At 35.1% G+C, this 17,589-nt stretch overlaps 1 protein-coding gene and 1 long non-coding RNA gene across 10 annotated transcripts in view; both read left to right on the plus strand.

The window, feature by feature from the left end:
* Nucleotides 1–17,589, plus strand: part of LOC121746110 (kinesin-like protein KIN-14A) — a 103,590-nt gene that overhangs the window by 85,590 nt on the left and 411 nt on the right. Inside the window, exons 7-12 of the mRNA XM_042140031.1 lie at nt 15,093–15,182; nt 15,347–15,442; nt 15,865–15,907; nt 16,579–16,770; nt 16,896–17,060; nt 17,341–17,501. Of these exons, the coding sequence (XP_041995965.1) occupies nt 15,093–15,182; nt 15,347–15,442; nt 15,865–15,907; nt 16,579–16,613 (264 nt within the window). The 3' untranslated portion in view covers nt 16,614–16,770; nt 16,896–17,060; nt 17,341–17,501. The remainder of the gene's footprint in view (nt 1–15,092; nt 15,183–15,346; nt 15,443–15,864; nt 15,908–16,578; nt 16,771–16,895; nt 17,061–17,340; nt 17,502–17,589) is intronic.
* LOC121746194 lies at nt 6,665–14,497 on the plus strand. 9 transcript variants are annotated; one of them, XR_006038929.1, is made up of 9 exons: nt 6,665–7,195; nt 7,723–7,881; nt 8,638–8,795; nt 8,940–9,139; nt 9,309–9,640; nt 11,650–12,797; nt 12,866–13,428; nt 13,582–13,745; nt 14,341–14,497. It is a non-coding gene; the product is annotated as an uncharacterized LOC121746194 (long non-coding RNA). The 9 variants fall into 9 exon arrangements; XR_006038932.1 differs by having other exon boundaries at nt 12,866–13,215; nt 13,292–13,428; nt 13,582–14,497; XR_006038931.1 differs by having other exon boundaries at nt 11,650–11,797; nt 11,953–12,797; nt 13,582–14,497.

Below are 17,589 nucleotides of genomic sequence, written 5' to 3' on the forward strand. Positions count from 1 at the left end.
ACTGTGATGCGACCAACATTACATTACTATAATGTTATATCGATCAAAATGATCTTATCTTGAAGCAATTCTGTAACAGAAATCATACAATGAAAGTTTACAGGCCATTTGGATTGAAATGGTATGCTTGTTGGCCAAGTAAACTCAAATATACAGAATTAAGCTTTAAATGAACTTGCACGAGACAACATCGATTATTATGCTCTATTGACAAAAATGATCTTGTCTTCATTGCCATTAAATTACAGACATCACAAAATGTATGATTATCGGCAATTTCGATTCAAAAGGTTTGTTTGTTGGCCAAGTAAACCCATATGTAGAACCGTCATGCGACCAACATTACATTACTATGATGTTATATCGATCAAAATGTTCTTATCTTGATGCAAATCCGTAATAGAGATCGTACAATGAAAGTTTATAGGTCAATTGGATTGAAATGGTTTGCTTGTTGGTCAAGTAAACTAAAATATAAAGAGTTAAGCTTTAAATGAACTTGCACCAGACAATAACGATTATTATGCTCTATTGACAAAAATGATCTTGTCTTCATTGCCATTAAATTACATACATCACAAAATGTATGATTATCGGTAATTTTGATTCAAAAGGTTTGTTTGTTGACCAAGTAAACCCATATGTAGAACTGTGATGCGACCAACATTACATTACTATAATGTTATATCGATCAAAATGATCTTATCTTGAAGCAATTCTGTAACAGAAATCGTACAATGAAAGTTTACAGGCTATTTGGATTGAAATGGTATGCTTGTTGGCCAAGTAAACTCAAATATATAGAATTAAGCTTTAAATGAACTTGCACGAGACAACATCGATTATTATGCTCTATTGACAAAAATGATCTTGTCTTCATTGCCATTAAATTACAGACATCACAAAATGTATGATTATCGTCAATTTCGATTCAAAAGGTTTGTTTGTTGGCCAAGTAAACCCATATGTAGAACCGTCATGCGACCAACATTACATTACTATGATGTTATATCGATCAAAATGATCTTATCTTGATGCAATTCCGTAATAGAGATCGTACAATGAAAGTTTATAGGCCAATTAGATTGAAATGGTATGCTAGTTGGCCAAGTAAACTCAAATATAAAAAGTTAAGCTTTAAATGAACTTGCACCAGACAATAATGATTATTATACTCTATTGACAAAAATGATCTTGTCTTCATTGTCATTAAATTACAGACATCACAATATGTTTGATTATCGGCAATTTTGATTCAAAAGGTTTGTTTGTTGGCCAAGTAAACCAATATATAGAACTGTCATGCGACCAACATTATATTACTATGATGTTATATCGATCAAAATGTTCTTATCTTGATGCAATTCCGTAATAGAGATCGTACAATGAATGTTTATAGGCCAATTCGATTGAAATGGTATGCTTGTTGGCCAAGTAAACTCAAATATAAAGACTTAAGCTTTAAATGAACTTGCACGAGACAACATCGATTATTATGCTCTATTAACAAAAATTATCTTGTCTTCATTGCCATTAAATTACAGACATCACAAAATGTATGATTATCGGCAATTTCGATTCAAAAGGTTTGTTTGTTGGCCAAGTAAACCCATATGTAGAACTGTCATGCGACCAACATTAATTACATTACTATGATGTTATATCGATCAAAATGATCTTATCTTGATGCAATTAACTAACAGAGATCGTACAATGAAAGTTTATAGGCCAATTGGATTGAAATGGTATGCTTGTTGGCCAACTAAACTCAAATATAAAAAGTTAAGCTTTAAATGAACTTGCACCAGACAATAATGATTATTATGCTCTATTGACAAAAATGATCTTGTCTTCATTGCCATTAAATTACATAAATCACAAAATATATGATTATCAGTAATTTCGATTCAAAAGGTTTGTTTGTTGACCAAGTAAACCCATATGTAGAACTGTGATGCGACCAACATTACATTACTATAATGTTATATCGATCAAAATGATCTTATCTTGAAGCAATTCTGTAACAGAAATCGTACAATGAAAGTTTATAGGCCATTTGGATTGAAATGGTATGCTTGTTGGCCAAGTAAACTCAAATATACAGAATTAAGCTTTAAATGAACTTGCACGAGACAACATCGATTATTATGCTCTATTGACAAAAATGATCTTGTCTTCATTGCCATTAAATTACAGACATCACAAAATGTATGATTATCGTCAATTTCGATTCAAAAGGTTTGTTTGTTGGCCAAGTAAACCCATATGTAGAACCGTCATGCGACCAACATTACATTACTATGATGTTATATCGATCAAAATGATCTTATCTTGATGCAATTCCGTAATAGAGATCGTAAAATGAAAGTTTATAGGCCAATTGGATTGAAATGGTATGCTAGTTGTCCAAGTAAACTCAAATATAAAAAGTTAAGCTTTAAATGAACTTGCATGAGACAATAATGATTATTATGCTCTATTGACAAAAATGATCTTGTCTTCATTGTCATTAAATTACAGACATCACAATATGTATGATTATCGGCAATTTTGATTCAAAAGGTTTGTTTGTTGGCCAAGTAAACCAATATATAGAACTGTCATGCGACCAACATTATATTACTATGATGTTATATCGATCAAAATGTTCTTATCTTGATGCAATTCCGTAATAGATATCGTACAATGAATGTTTATAGGCTAATTGGATTGAAATGGTATGCTTGTAGGCCAAGTAAACTCAAATATAAAGGCTTAAGCTTTAAATGAACTTGCACGAGACAACATCGATTATTATGCTCTATTGACAAAAATTATCTTGTCTTCATTGCCATTAAATTACAGACATCACAAAATGTATGATTATCGGCAATTTCGATTCAAAAGGTTTGTTTGTTAGCCAAGTAAACACATATGTAGAACTGTCATGCGACCAACATTAATTACATTACTATGATGTTATATCGATCAAAATGATCTTATCTTGATGCAATTAACTAACAGAGATCGTACAATGAAAGTTTATAGGTCAATTGGATTGAAATGGTTTGCTTGTTGGCCAAGTAAACTAAAATATAAAGAGTTAAGCTTTAAATGAACTTGCACCATTCAATAACGATTTTTATGCTCTATAGACAAAAATGATCTTGTCTCCATTGCCATTAAATTACATACATCACAAAATGTATGATTATCCAGCAGAGCCTGGCAATCTTCGGAGGTAGGCCTCCGAAGATACCTATCCCCGAATATCTCTCAAACGCCCTGACAAAAATACTTCAGGCAGTCGCGGGCAGTCGTCTCGAAGATGTGTAGGTACTGGTCGAACATGTCGCCCGAACCTCCGTATGCCAACTGCCTAATTGCGGCAGTGCACTTCTGAATCAGCGTGTGGCCGGGTTTATCAGTCGCATCCTCCCACACCCTAAAATACCCGTATCGACGCTCCAAAAAGCCCATGATACGCATAAAGAGCGGACAATGCATCCTAAACCGTCGCCGGAATAGGTTCTTCCCAAACCGTGGCTCCGGCGCAAAGTAATCCTCGTACAACCGCCTGTGAGCAGCGAGGTGGTCCCGGGGCACTATAGTGCGACGATGGATGGGTCGAGGCACCGCCGACGCTGAGGCCGCTTGTTCCTCCCTCTCCGCGGCCTCCCGCACACGTGTTTGTATCATCCGCATCATGTGTTCATAATGCCCACCACCACTACTACCACTACCACTACCACCACCACTACTACTACCACTACCACTACCACTACCGGTCATTACAGATATATAAAAGAAATTTAGAGAGAGAGAAACTTGTTAATACAAGTGGTGCGAATGAAATGAAGTTCTACGGGATGTATTTATAGGAACCGCAAAAAAAACATTTAATGCATTAAACGGGAATTCCGCGCGAGTCAACGCAATGGCGGACGTCAGCGCTGAATTCCCCGTGAAATTCCGCGAAACGCCGCGGAACTGCGAATTCCTATGCGGAATTCCGTATCCGTGCATGGGACGCACAATGGCGGACGTCCGCCACGGAATTCACGCACGCCGGTGGGAATTTCGCGGCGACATCCGCCATTGCTGATGCTTTTATTTACATTTCTTAAAATTCGTGCCCACACCAAATGTGACTCCTAATGTGGGCCGGAGGTAGTAAATAGTAAGGGTATGCAAATTGCAATTCTGAGTTCCATTAACTTTTTTAAGTAAATGGTCTCACACTACACATAATTAATACTTTCTCACTTCATCTATAAAAAATTGTCTCATATTTTCTTTATTAGTATTTCGTGTACTGTAAAATATTTTTCGAGTGCTTGAATATTGTAAAAATCCTTCGATTATTTTTCAAGGAATAAAACAAATTATTTTTGTCATGTGTTATATTTTTATATTTAATGGTTGATTTACATATTTAAATGTATAATAAAAAAATAAGTCAAATCATTTGTTTAGTAGATTGGTTGTGCCAAAGTATTTATTTTTCGGAAAAGAAGTTTTGTTAAGCCAAATAAGTATGCTCACCTTGCTAGTCAAACAAATAGAAAATGATCAAAACAAAACATGGCATTACATAACATCATTTTCTCATAAAACATACATGAAACTAACTTATACTCCCTCCGTCCATAAAAAATAGTCTCATTTGTGGACGACACATGTTCTAATGAGAAATTGATAGAGTAAGAGAGAAAGAGAAAAAATAGATAAAGTATGAGAGTGAAACTTTCTATTTTTTTAGAAATGAGACTATTTTTTATGAAAATCCCATAATGACAAAATAAGATTATTTTCCATGGACGGAGGGAGTATTTAGGAAGAAATACCACACAATAATAATAATGTAGGATAGAAAATCCACCACATTTGCTTTGATTATTAATTGAAATTCTCAGTTCAGTCTTAACTTTCTTGCCGATATAGTTCCTTCTAAAATAAGAATAACATACTAACCAGATTCAATAAAATATTCGAACTTCAATAGAATGCATGCGTGATAATTTTATTTCCAAGTCTTTTCTTAGGGAACTTTACAACATTCTTTTGCATTGATTAATTAAATCTGGATATTAATTCGTGTCGAAGTTACTAAAATAATCCAACATATTAGCCACCATTAAAGTAATCAATCTAGACCAAAGAATTAATTAATCAACCCATTTAAAGAATTATTTAAATATAGTCCACTTAAAGTCAGCCCTATTTTATACAATTCATTGGCCCATCATAGAAGTACTCACAGCCCCAAGAATATGTCTATCTATACTATTGAATGGGAGTTTTGGGAATATTTACAAAATTACCATTTTAAATTAAAAATTAAAATTTAATTGAAACTGATTTTTGTTTATGGATTTGTACATTTAACTGCCAGTAAAGTGAGCCTTTAAAATGAGTCACCTTGATAATTATTAGGGTACACGTTTACAATAGATTTTTTCCTCCTTATATTTATATTTATATTTATATTTATATTTATATTTATATTTATATTTATATTTATATTTATATTTATATTTATATTTATATTTATATTTTTCTTTTATGTATTTATTTAAAAACATTATAAATTTACATTAATAATTAGCAAATTAGACATGCAAAATATAATAGTGGCAGCATTTCACTAAATCATACTCAAATGTGTTGTTTTTGAATAAACTGCACAATTGAAACAAAAATATAACATGATTTTAATTAGTGAATTTTTGATTGATTGACAAATCAATTAATGAGATTAATCTTAATTTATGGGATTGATTAGAATAACTATCATTTAATTTGTAGTTTTGAAATTTAGAGAAATTAGGTTGTTAAGGTAAATTGTCGATTGATTGGCAATTAATGAGACTCTAGGTTTTCAATACAAACATGCCGCACTTCTTCTATAAAATTTACTCCTATTTTTGATTAATTTATCCTCTGAACTTATCTTCCAGTTTCACTCTGTCTCTTCTCCTAATTTATTAGGAGACTAAAATAAAATTTTAAATAAAAATTAAAATAAAGAAGTGGTAGTGATTAAAATTTGAACATGATTTTAATTGGTGAATTTTGCCAAATTGCGAATTCATTCTTAATCTATGGAATTGAGCAATTGGCGAGATTAATATGTAGTCGGATAGGCGTTAATTAGTATTTTTAGTTTTATTTTTAGTGGTTCAATTTCTGCCACGTTATAAGGACATTTCACTGTACAATGACAGACATCCCCAAGGACATCCCGACGGACTTCTCACAATAATAAAAATTCACAAATTTACTAAATTAAACAATTTACGGAATTAAACAATTTACAGAATTAAAATTTCGACACAAATACGTCCCGACGAACTTCTCACAATAATAAAATTTCACAAATTCACCAAATTAAACAATTTACGGATTAAAATTTGCAGAATTAAAATTTCGACACAAATACGGATGAAGAAGTGCAATGATAATTTCACTAAATAAAAAAAATAAAAAAATTTATAATGCAATAGACACTTCATCGTCCCTTTTATTTTTTTTACTTGTACAATCGATTAATGTATGTGGATTCCAAAAAAAAATGACAAGTGTTATATTGAGAGTAAATTTACGGAAGTACTATAAATTAATAAATAAAAATGTTCATGGTTTCCTCTCAAATTTCAATTGCCGTTATATCTTTCAATTTGAATTTACTTTCCCCAAATCATAGATCCCCAAATGAAGGAACCAATTCCCGTCGGCACCCTTCCGCCTTTCTCACGCCGGCGACTACACTCCATCACCGGTCAGATTTCTCCCCAAACAATTCGACGCAGCCTCCGTTCGGTCGATTAAAGCCATTTTGAATTCCTCCCAAATTTCAATTCCGCCTGACCGCTACTGCCGTCGGTCAACAGCAGCCGGCACCGACTCTCCTTTGCGCACACACTCGCTGGACTCGCTTGCAGACAGCGGCCTCCGTCGCTTCGGAGTCGCTCCCTCCGTTCCAGTTGCACTCTCCTCGGTCTGGAATCGCCGACGTCGCGCACACCAGCCGCCGCGTCGCAAGGCTGTCATGTCGTCAGTCCATCCGTCAGATATCAGGTGCCGCCGAGCGGTTGGAGGCACTCGAGAATCCACCGAGCAGTCACTGCCGTCGGGGTCTCACTTCGGTCTCCAGCCATATCGGCTGCATTGTCACAGTCAATTTCGTCGGACTGCCGTGGACTTCTCGGCTTAGGTAAGTTTCTATTAATTTTTCAGTTTACAAATTTTATCTTCCTGTTTGGCTAGATATGTTAGGGAGTTAGATTTGTATTCATGAGATTGGGTTTTCTTCTTGATTTGCGAAGCTAATAAACTTGTTGTGATGTCCAAACATTCTTGGGTTGATATTGCTTGCTTATTTGTAGATTGGTGTTATCCCTTTGAGCATTTATCTTAAAATTTGGGCTCAACCATTGTGAAAGCTAGACCCACTGACTCTCTATTTCTCTCTCGGTTTTGGTGGTGAAACAATTGTGTGATAGTGAAACTGATTGGGAGTAGGAGTATATCTATCTATCTATCTATCTATCTATCTATCTATCTATCTACACTATAACTGTAGTTTGTTGGGATTTTCGGCAGAGGTGAAATCTGCAATTTCTTGGCTTGTTGTATCTGGGATGTATCTGGGATGTGCTAAAGTTGTTATTTATGTTACAGATATTGTTATTGCTATTTACACGTCAGAATGCACATGTTGGAATCACATGATTATTGCAGGTTGACTTGGAAAAATTTGCAAGGAATCTTCCCCTTCACCTTATTGCAGTGATTATGGTTTGGGAAAGGGAAAAATCCACGTTCAAGTATTTTCCATGTGGAATCCTTCTCTTACATTCTATGTGTGATCTTGCCTCTCGGGTGCCCAAAATTGAACAGGTTATCGGAAGTGATACTGTGTTATCTATCATTATATCAAGCAGATGGCATCGCTCTATTTTTTTTGTTAATTTTCAAAAGTCCTATATTACACTTATAATTGGATTTGTGTGCTGATTGATGCAAGACAACAAACATAAACGGATGGAAAGAAAATCTTTATTTTGACTTGGTTGCTTTACTAGCGACTTTATTCTCTGTGGTTTTTTTCCACTGCATCATGTAACAGTATGTTTGTTTTCGCTTTCGTTTTTTTGCTTTAAGTTGCTTTTGGTTGCTTCTCATTTTTCATTCTCAATATTATGAGATTTGCAGTCAGGTTTAAAAGTATTTTAACAAGTTTTTTTGTAGTTATCCTGACAACCTTTGTGCATAATTTCCTCTAGTTTTCTGTAACAGCAGTTGCTAATGTTTTTGCATAAACCACAACTTTCTAAGATCATAAACTCACCCATCATTTGTATGATATGAGCTACTTAATGCTTTATAGGTTTTTTAGTTCCACCTCTCCAGAGCCCTTTAACCTTTAACCTTTAATAACTTTGATTCACAGCTCCTTATCTTCATATTAATCCTAGCTCATTCTCAACATCTGGCAACATATTTTTTACGTGTGTTATGATGTGGTTATATGCATATACATCCTCAGTATGCCCCTTAATTCATATATCATCATATGTTTTCTTCAGATATTGCTTGAAGATATGAAGATATCAGAACAACTGATTGACCCGGTCTTTTATCTGTTGTTTGTAGATATGTACTTACTACTTCGTATCCAGGAATCTCACACCATTCCCAATGACATGGTTCTTCTTCATGCGGCTCTCGTAGCTTGCAGTCTACAATTGTTGACAGTCATTGTTTCTCCACATTACCAAGAGGTTGCTCAAGTATTGACTGTGTATTACAAGGTAGCAATCCAGGATTTGGTGAAAACTGAGAACATTAAATTACTAGTTTAATGTTATAAATCTTCCCACTTCATCTTCTTGATTGTTGTTATTTCAAAGTGTTATCAAATTATGTTGTGGCTGAGTAAGTGGAGTTTGTGGCAGGTGTACATATTCAAAGAGGCAGCATTTGCTGCTGTTTGTGTAGTGTCAAGTATCTGCAGACCAACGATTCATCTAGAAGTGCATCCCCTACTACTGAAGAGACCTTGAATCATCTCCGGCAGCAGTGTGATTCTTCTCTTCAATTTCTACAGCCCCTGAGTCAGCAAAAGTTGTTCCGGGAATGCATTGTTAACAACCAGGTTTTTCTAGATTTTACCCTGTCATCTGATTAGAATTTTTACTACCTGAACGCATTGACATTTCTTTAATAAACCTGCTTCACTCACCACATTTATCATTATGTGCATGCATGCATTCTGTACTTAATGCATTTTTAAGGCTATCTAAGATTGACAATCTTCTTTGTAGGTTATTTATAAGTCAATTTGAGTCCCGAATCGTTCGTTCTGCATCGGAAGATCATTTAGTCCATGTAAAACCTCTCTGGCTTAACCTAGCTTAACCTATGGATATCAGTCATCCTTTTCCATAAAATGTTAAGTGCATCTGTTTTTATCATAATCATATCCGTTGTCTTCTTGATAAGTTTTTAATGAAGTTTGTTTCTTCTTGCAGGAGCTTGGGAAGGGGTGGACTGCAGAGCAACTAGCTTCCTGTGTTGGACTCGGCTCTGATGAAAAAAGGAGTAGCTCTACTTCTCATCTTTGTAGTCGTCAAAATCCTGGTCTTTGAGGATTCTGGTAACTCTACTTCTCATCTTTTTCGGGTGTTATTCAAACCCGTATATACTCAACTTGAGATGTTTCCTACTTATACATGAGTGCCTAGCTGCTATTTTTTCTCATTCATGCCTGATATGTTGAATTTTAAAGAGAATTTAAATGTTAATTGACATGTTATGATTAAGAGTAAATTTTCGAGAGGTTGTCTGTCACGGCTCTCTAATATGTGCATCTCCCTAGTTTTTAATGATTTCATACACATCACCAGTCGATAAACAAAGGATATTAGCTTCATAAATATCCAAAAATTGCCCTAGTACTATGCTACTTTGTAGTGAGAACGAAAAGCTTCCACGAACAGTGTTTCACCACTTGCTATTTGTGTGTGCATGCAAGATTTTCTCTCCATTGATTGTCACTACTTTCACCACTTTTTTTGGGTTATTAGTGTAGAATTCGTTTCTCTCGAGGGTTGGTCCGTAAACTTGTTGTTGCTTACTAACTTCTGGAGAACTAGGTTTCCCGTGCTTCAAATACAGTGACAATAGTGTTCTTTGGTGCCCGATTTCTTGAGCTAAGGAGAGAGAACTATTCTGGTTTTGAAAAATTAATTGTAAAAGCCATAGGGCCGATCAACTGAATGAGAGCTTTATGAGTTGCAATCTTGTTGATATTGGTGCATAAAAATGATTTAGGCAATAGAATTAAAAGCCTCATATCCAAATTATCACATGCCTAACCCTACATAAACCACTAGTGAGCCGGTTTGAGCCCCAAAAGCCTAATTTCTTTGTTGAAAATTTTGAAGTCACTATATTAGCCTACTTATTATATCTGTTTGTTGGCCTATATTTTCTACCCTAGTCACTAAAATTAAAGTGCTAGCACATTCTTGGGAGGGTATTTATGGTGGTAAGGAAAAGTTGGAAGTCTTGGAACATTCATTAGGTTGTATTCATTTATATTGAGATACAAATGAAAAAAGCTGTCTCTTCAAACAAAAGTAAAATAAAAAGTCAGCCTTTAATGTGTAAAAAAAAGCCAAGGCTTGAAAAAATAAAAAATAAAAAGGCAGCCTTTCCTGTGTAAAAAAAAGCCAAGGCTAGAAAAAAATAAATAAAAAGGCAGCCTTTCATGTGTAAAAAAAAGCCAAGGCAAGTAAAAAAATAAAATAAAAAGGCAGCCTTTCATGAGTTAAAAAAGCCAAGGCTAGAAAAAAGAATATCGAGCAAAAAACAGAATTATGCTCAACAGAATAATATGACTTGGTTTAGATGGTAGAAAAATCTCAAGTTTGGGGTGTTGAGCTGTCAGAATTTTGTACGCATTCAGTGAGATGGGAAGGATGTTGTGAAGGATGTTGTGAGGGATGTGCTAGTATTTTAAGAATGGTGATAAGCTACTTATCCAAATATGATCACACCTTTACCAAAAGCCCCGTTACATCCAAATGAAAAAGACCTTTTGATTTATGCATCATATTGACTTGTGAGCGATGAATTTTGCTTGATTTTGGGAGAAAGATCTTATGTGCTTAAAATAAAGAATAGCTGGAAGAACTTCTCTTTATGAATTAGCGACGATGGTTTGAGACTCCCAAGACATAAATCGAACTTACATTGAAGCATTGGATGCCTAGCTCTTAGGGAATTAGTTCGTGTACAATTCTTGTTCTAAAGTCTTACTCGCGCGTGAATTCGGGCTCAACCTAATTTCTCTAAATGATTCATGTGATTTGACGTGACTTGAAGTAGAGGATTATCAAATGTCCTGTGAATGTGCTTATTTATCTAACTTGCTTGAGGGCAAGCAAGACTTATGTTTGGGAAGTAATTGATGTGTGTGGGTAATTGTTTAACTTGTTATTACAAAATGGATGGAATGGAGGGTAGTGTACTACTGCTCCAGTTCAATTTTGACCACCTCACTATTTATTCCAGCGAGTTGAAGGGTATAAAGCTGCAACCAATATTTGCTTCAATATTCAAACATTTATTTAATAAACCTAACTTTAGTTCGATATTTAGTGTGTCATTTCATACTAAAGCCATCAATGAAGAACTATTGCCAAATCTTTATGATGCTCTACACTTGTTGGTACCTGATAAAATTGGGGTTGGACTTGCTTTGTCTAATTCTGAAGAACACGATATCATCATGATACCAGGATGTGTGGTTAGTTATTCTCTTCTTTGTACATACATTTAGACATAATTTTTTGTTTAGTTGTAGGAAGTGGAATACATACAACATTATATTATTTTTATCTCCTTGGAATTCTTCTACTTGTTGCACTAAACCTGTAACCCTTTTCTTGGCTGTGAATTCAGGAAAGACTTTCTGTTTGAGTCAGATTGCAGAGCTGCTGTGTACCAATCCCGTTGCGTTTGAGGCTATTGAGATAATTCAGCATATTCTCGTGTTACTCTTAGTCAATTTGAAGGCCTCTCTAAGCATTTAGATTCGTTCTTGCAAATGTTATCTCTCGTGGAACTAAGGTGTTTTCTGTGATAGTTCCTAGTGCATAAATAGACTTGAAAGTACTTAGTCGATCTGAAGGTCGAGGGTGGTAGTGGGCGACTGAGTTCTTAACTTAAAAGATGAGGGGGACACGGTGGAAAACTGAAGGCAAAAGTCTATTTATTTATTTTTGAGCTTGCTTTGTGATCTTCTGTTTCTTGGTTGTTGCGCCTCTATTTTTCCTACTTATTTAATTCATTATTTGCTGCATTTTGCAGCTTTATAATTGATCTGTTACATATATTATATTTTTGTTTGTTATACTGTGCCTGACGTTTTTCTACTTTTTCTAATCCACTTTTTGCTACCTTGCAGCATAATTTTCTACTTTTTCTAATCCACTTTTTGCTACCTTGCACCATAATTAATTCATACATACATAGATAGCATCCTATTTTTCTTTGTCTCATATGCCCTATACAAATATGTGCTATATAAGTGTTTCTTTGATATGTAAACCCCATTGATTGTCAAGTCTTGGATTCTTAATATATCTGTTAAATGTTTTTATAGGCTCTTTCCCAGTTACTTACTACACACATTTCCTTTTTACTTTGGCATTCAATTTGCAGGACTTGCATCTAAAAAAGAAATCGTGGGCCTTGGAAACTGGTTGAGCACTCAATTAGTGTCAAGTAAAGATACTTTATATGAGGTTAGTGTTGCCACTACTGTAGCAGGGTGACTGATCTTTCTCATGATTTTAATATTTTTGCAATGCAGGAATGAAAATTGCAGCTTGTTGCCACTATGTAGTAAATACTTTAACTACAATAGATGGAATCTAGACTACTTCGATCTCTGTATATTTGAGTTTGTTTTCTTTACCTGTCCATTTGATGATTATGATTGATACAACAGAATTGGGGAAGCTTGCAAATTCAAGAGTTTGTTCCTTCCTAGGTTATTAGTTAATGTTATTATTTTGAATTTTAGTCTAACCTTGGATTTATGACATTCCCATGTTTTCCTCCGAGAGTAAGGTATTAGAGCAGTTTCTGGACCGTCTCATTGAGTAGTACTGCTCCAGTTTAGTTTTGACCACCTCACTATTTATTCCAGCGAGTTGAAGGGTATAAAGCTGCAATTAATATTTGCTTCAATATTCAAACTTTTATTTATTAAACCTAACTTTAGTTCGATATTAAGTGTGTCATTTCATACTAAAGCCATCAATGAAGAACTTCTGCATAATCAGTCTGATGCTCTACACTTGTCTGTACCTGATAAAATTGAAGTTGGTCTAGCTTTGTCTAATTCTGAAGAACACGATACCAGGATGTGTGGTTAGTTATTCTCTTCTTTATACATACATTTAGATATAATTTTTTGTTTAGTTGTAGGAAGTGGAATACATACAACAATTTATTATTTTTATGTCCTTGGAATTCTTCTACATGTTGCACTAAAAGTGTAACCCTTTTCTTGTCTGTATGCAGGAAAGCAATTCTTTTTGGGTCAGATTTCAGAGCTGTGTGCCAATCCTGTTGCACTTCCTGTTGCACTTGAGGCTACTGAGATAATTCAGCATATTCTTTTTGAAGTGATCTGTTTGGTCAAGTTCCTCAACAATTTATTTTGACCTAACATCTCTTATATGCCAGTTGGGTAGTTTTATACTTAGTCTACTGTGTTTGAGTTTTTTATCTTTACCTATCCGTTTGATGTTTATGATTGATAAATCAAATTATTGGTTTACTGTGTGAACATGATCCCAGATAAATAATGTCATAAAATACTCTTCAACCTAACTATGTTAATTGTAATGTTACCCTGTTGTAAAATTTTCAGCTTGCCTATAATGTTTATCCTTTGTAAATGCTTCTACTTTAGATCAGTCATAAAGCATCAACGCGTGACTCACCTTACGTTGGGTATTGCTTTACGAGCTGTTTTAGATGCTTTGTGGAAGCCTGCAGATTCGGAAGTTTGTTCCTTCCTAGGTTATCAGTGAATGTTATTATTGTGAATTACAGTCTGACTTGGATTTATGACATTATGATGTTTTCATTTGGGAGTAAGGCATTGGAGCAGTTTGTGGACCGTCTTATTGAGTGGCCACAGTACTGCCATCATATCCTACACTTTGCAGCATTTATAGAGAGGGATCTTAACCGTATTTCAGCGGCTTATACTTAACCTGATGTTGGCTGCCATAGTGCCAATGCTGATCATCGACGCGGTCATTTTGGTTTCAGATTGCAGGCCCATCATTTTCTCTGATCGGACCTGGCAGCATCTCGTGTGGATTAGCAATTCCCCTCTTCGATCTCACTACAACAGAGACCACCAAGTTCTCTAGATGAGAGTTGACTCCTAATTACATGAAGCCATCACAACACACCTACCCTTCCTAAGGCAAGTAATAGGGTCTTTGTCTTCTTTGATGTAGTTCACTTGATACTTTCTCTATTTTTACCTTGTTTTTGACTTTATTTTTGTGAGCTAATCTACTCAAACCCACAATGCAATCACTCAGTGGTGCTTTGCTGTCAATACAATTTGCCTCATCGGGTTTACCACGGTCTTCTAGATCAACCTCAGCAAGTAAATTATCACGTTTAACTGTGCTACTTTCTCTCATTGTGCGCTTTATGGATTACATTAACATTGGGACTGGTGTTACAACTTTGAGAACAGAAACTCTCGTAGAGGTGATTGGATGTAACTGTCTTATAATTTTTTGGTCTCTGTTTACACTTTATCTTGATCCTTTTGGTTTTCCTATGCTTTTATGACTTAGCATATTACAAGTTCTATTAATAGCACATATAACTTTATCCTACCGGTTAAATAAAATCTCACACTTCTGAATTCTTTCTTCATTCCTGATTACTTTCTCGTTTTCCTTTCCCCCCTTTGTTTCTTTATTATTTGTTTTAATTCAGGAGTAGTGCACTTTTGGTTTCCTTTCACACCGGGTAATGGAGGCGTTCTGATTCTGGTTCAGGCCGTCATGAACTTAAAGTTATCGGGCTCAGACAATATTTCCTCATACATGGCATCTATCTCCCGCCTAAAATCTAAAGCTTTATCTATTGTGAGTGCACTTTCCAATTAAGATAAGTTAATATGTGTTTAAATCTTAAAACTGTTGGTAAAGTTAGCACATTTTAAAATTTTATGTGCTTGTACTTGTGCTTGGTGTGGTTGTGTGAACAGGCCCTTAATTCTTTAAAGTAAGTGTGATTTTTTCCGCTGCAGCTTTTGCAACTCTGTGAAACTGAAAGTGTATCATACCTGGATGAGGTGGCCAGCAACACAACAACTCAAAATATGGCAAAGTCTGTTGGACTCGAGGTATTGGTTTCTAAAATCAAAGTATCATGCAGTTTCTGTCATAACTCAGAGAGATATATGTTCATTGCATTTATAATAAAAAAGATTTCCCAGACCCTTTAGATCTATTGTTACAATTACATTGAAAATCAAAGTTTTGTACTCTGAAAATGAACTGAAATAATCTTAAATGTACTGTAGAAATTTAACACATCGAGAAAATCCAAATACGACACATTTCCAACTTTTTCTTATGATTTTTAACTACTTATTAGTAATGCCTAGTCGCAATTGGGTCTATAACAAATGTTTATAGTATTTACTGTACAATAAGCATTGCAATATCTGCACTTTGAGAAGATTTTGCCTTCTATACATATTAGTTATCAAAATTTTCATTTTTCCTTGGTGCTATCATTATCATGGGCATTTGTTTTGTATAGGTTCTTGCATTGCTGGTAAAAGCTTGGAATAGATTCAAGACAGGTATATGCTCCCTCCGAGGCAAGTTACTAGACTGGAACTTAATATAAAGCGCTTGGCAGATGTCGTCTCAGATGCTTTAAATTTTTCGGTCATTCAAATTTTAGCTCTCTCATCATTTTATAAATTTGATCATTCTATAATTTTTTGTGGGGATTGGATCTCCTTGAGGACACCCTTCGGTTCCTTGCTTGCATTTTTCTACGCTCGCCTTAGTATTCTGTGTTCAGCACCTTCTACCTCCTCTTATGAATACAGTCGGCAACATATAGTTTTTGGTATCATGATGATAAGAAAGCTGAAATTCACTGTGCTGAAGAATGACATGATTACATCTGCTCAGCAAGTTCAGTCTGCAAAATAAGTTGCCTTAAGAAACATTCTGGCATCTGAGAAGATTAAGAAAATTAGCTTGGTTCCAGAGCATGTGTTAATGACATAGCTCTGAAGTATTTGTTAAGATTTACCTTTTCCTTCTATGGTTTGAGGGTGTTCGATACATTTGGATCTATCGCCTTGGTTAATCAATAAGATTTGTTTTGTATGCATTTGCATCCTTATGCATTTGTTATGTATGTGTCTCAGCTGAGAAAAACTCGATTGTTAAAAATTTAAATTCTATCATCTTTCATGGAATATAGCTTCCTGATAACTGCTTGGTTTCCTATGTGCAGGTACTGGCTGCAGTCATTACGGCAGGTGCTTCTAGAGAGCATGAAATCCTAGCTGAAATAAGAGATGCTGTTTTTTCTTTCATTCGTAAAATGGAGCCCTGAAGAGTGTTGGATAGGATGCTTGTCTCTCGTGTTAGGATTTTCTATATAATGTCCCTGCTTGCTCGATAACCGGAGCTACAATCAATTAAGGTGCCTCCCTGTCATGTGTCGATCTACTAGTTGAATAGACAAATTTTTCTACTTGAGTGAAACATGAAATCTTATAATATGATAAGCATCGAGTGTAAAAGTGAAAATGTCTTTCGTGATGTAAGGTTTCTCGAGTTGAGCGCTGGAAGATCTCTAGCTTGTGTAATTCTAGTTCAAGGAATATGCTGGTTGGGGACCGAATTCAAGGGTTCAAAGTAAATATAAAACCAGAGAAGAAGTCGAAGTTATCATCAGTAGTTCTAGTTCTGAAGATACGTGGAATTGATCAGGTAAATTAATCGTGTTTTCCTTCTTGATTCCATTTGTACTCATCACTAGATTTAATGTCTTTTCCATTCTAGCATGTTTATGTTATTCTTTATTTCTGTATAGATGAGTTACACCTCTCTAACAGCTTAAGCCTGAATAAGATACTAAATTGAAACGATTTCCTTGTAATTTGTATTAGCAAAGCAACAAATCCACACACAGTGGATGGGCCATTCTAACCTTGTCATTTCAGAAGCAAAGCAACAAACAATGATTTCCTTTCCATTGCTGATGACACAGCTGCAGGAGCAACTGGTCAGCTGGAACTTCTCTCTACAGCAATAATGGATGGTTGGATGGCTGGACTTGGTGCTGCCCAGCCTCCGACTACTGATGCTCTTGGACAGCTGTTATCTGAATATTCCAGATATCTTTATACTTCACAGCTGCAACATTTGAAGGTATGTTCTTACCATTTTCTTTAGATTCCCATCTTTGTGCAGCTACGGACAGAGTGCCATTATCTAGATCTTTTACTGTATGCTTTTT

This window comes from Salvia splendens, chromosome 1, assembly GCF_004379255.2.
Source record: "Salvia splendens isolate huo1 chromosome 1, SspV2, whole genome shotgun sequence".
Lineage (NCBI taxonomy): Eukaryota > Viridiplantae > Streptophyta > Magnoliopsida > Lamiales > Lamiaceae > Salvia > Salvia splendens.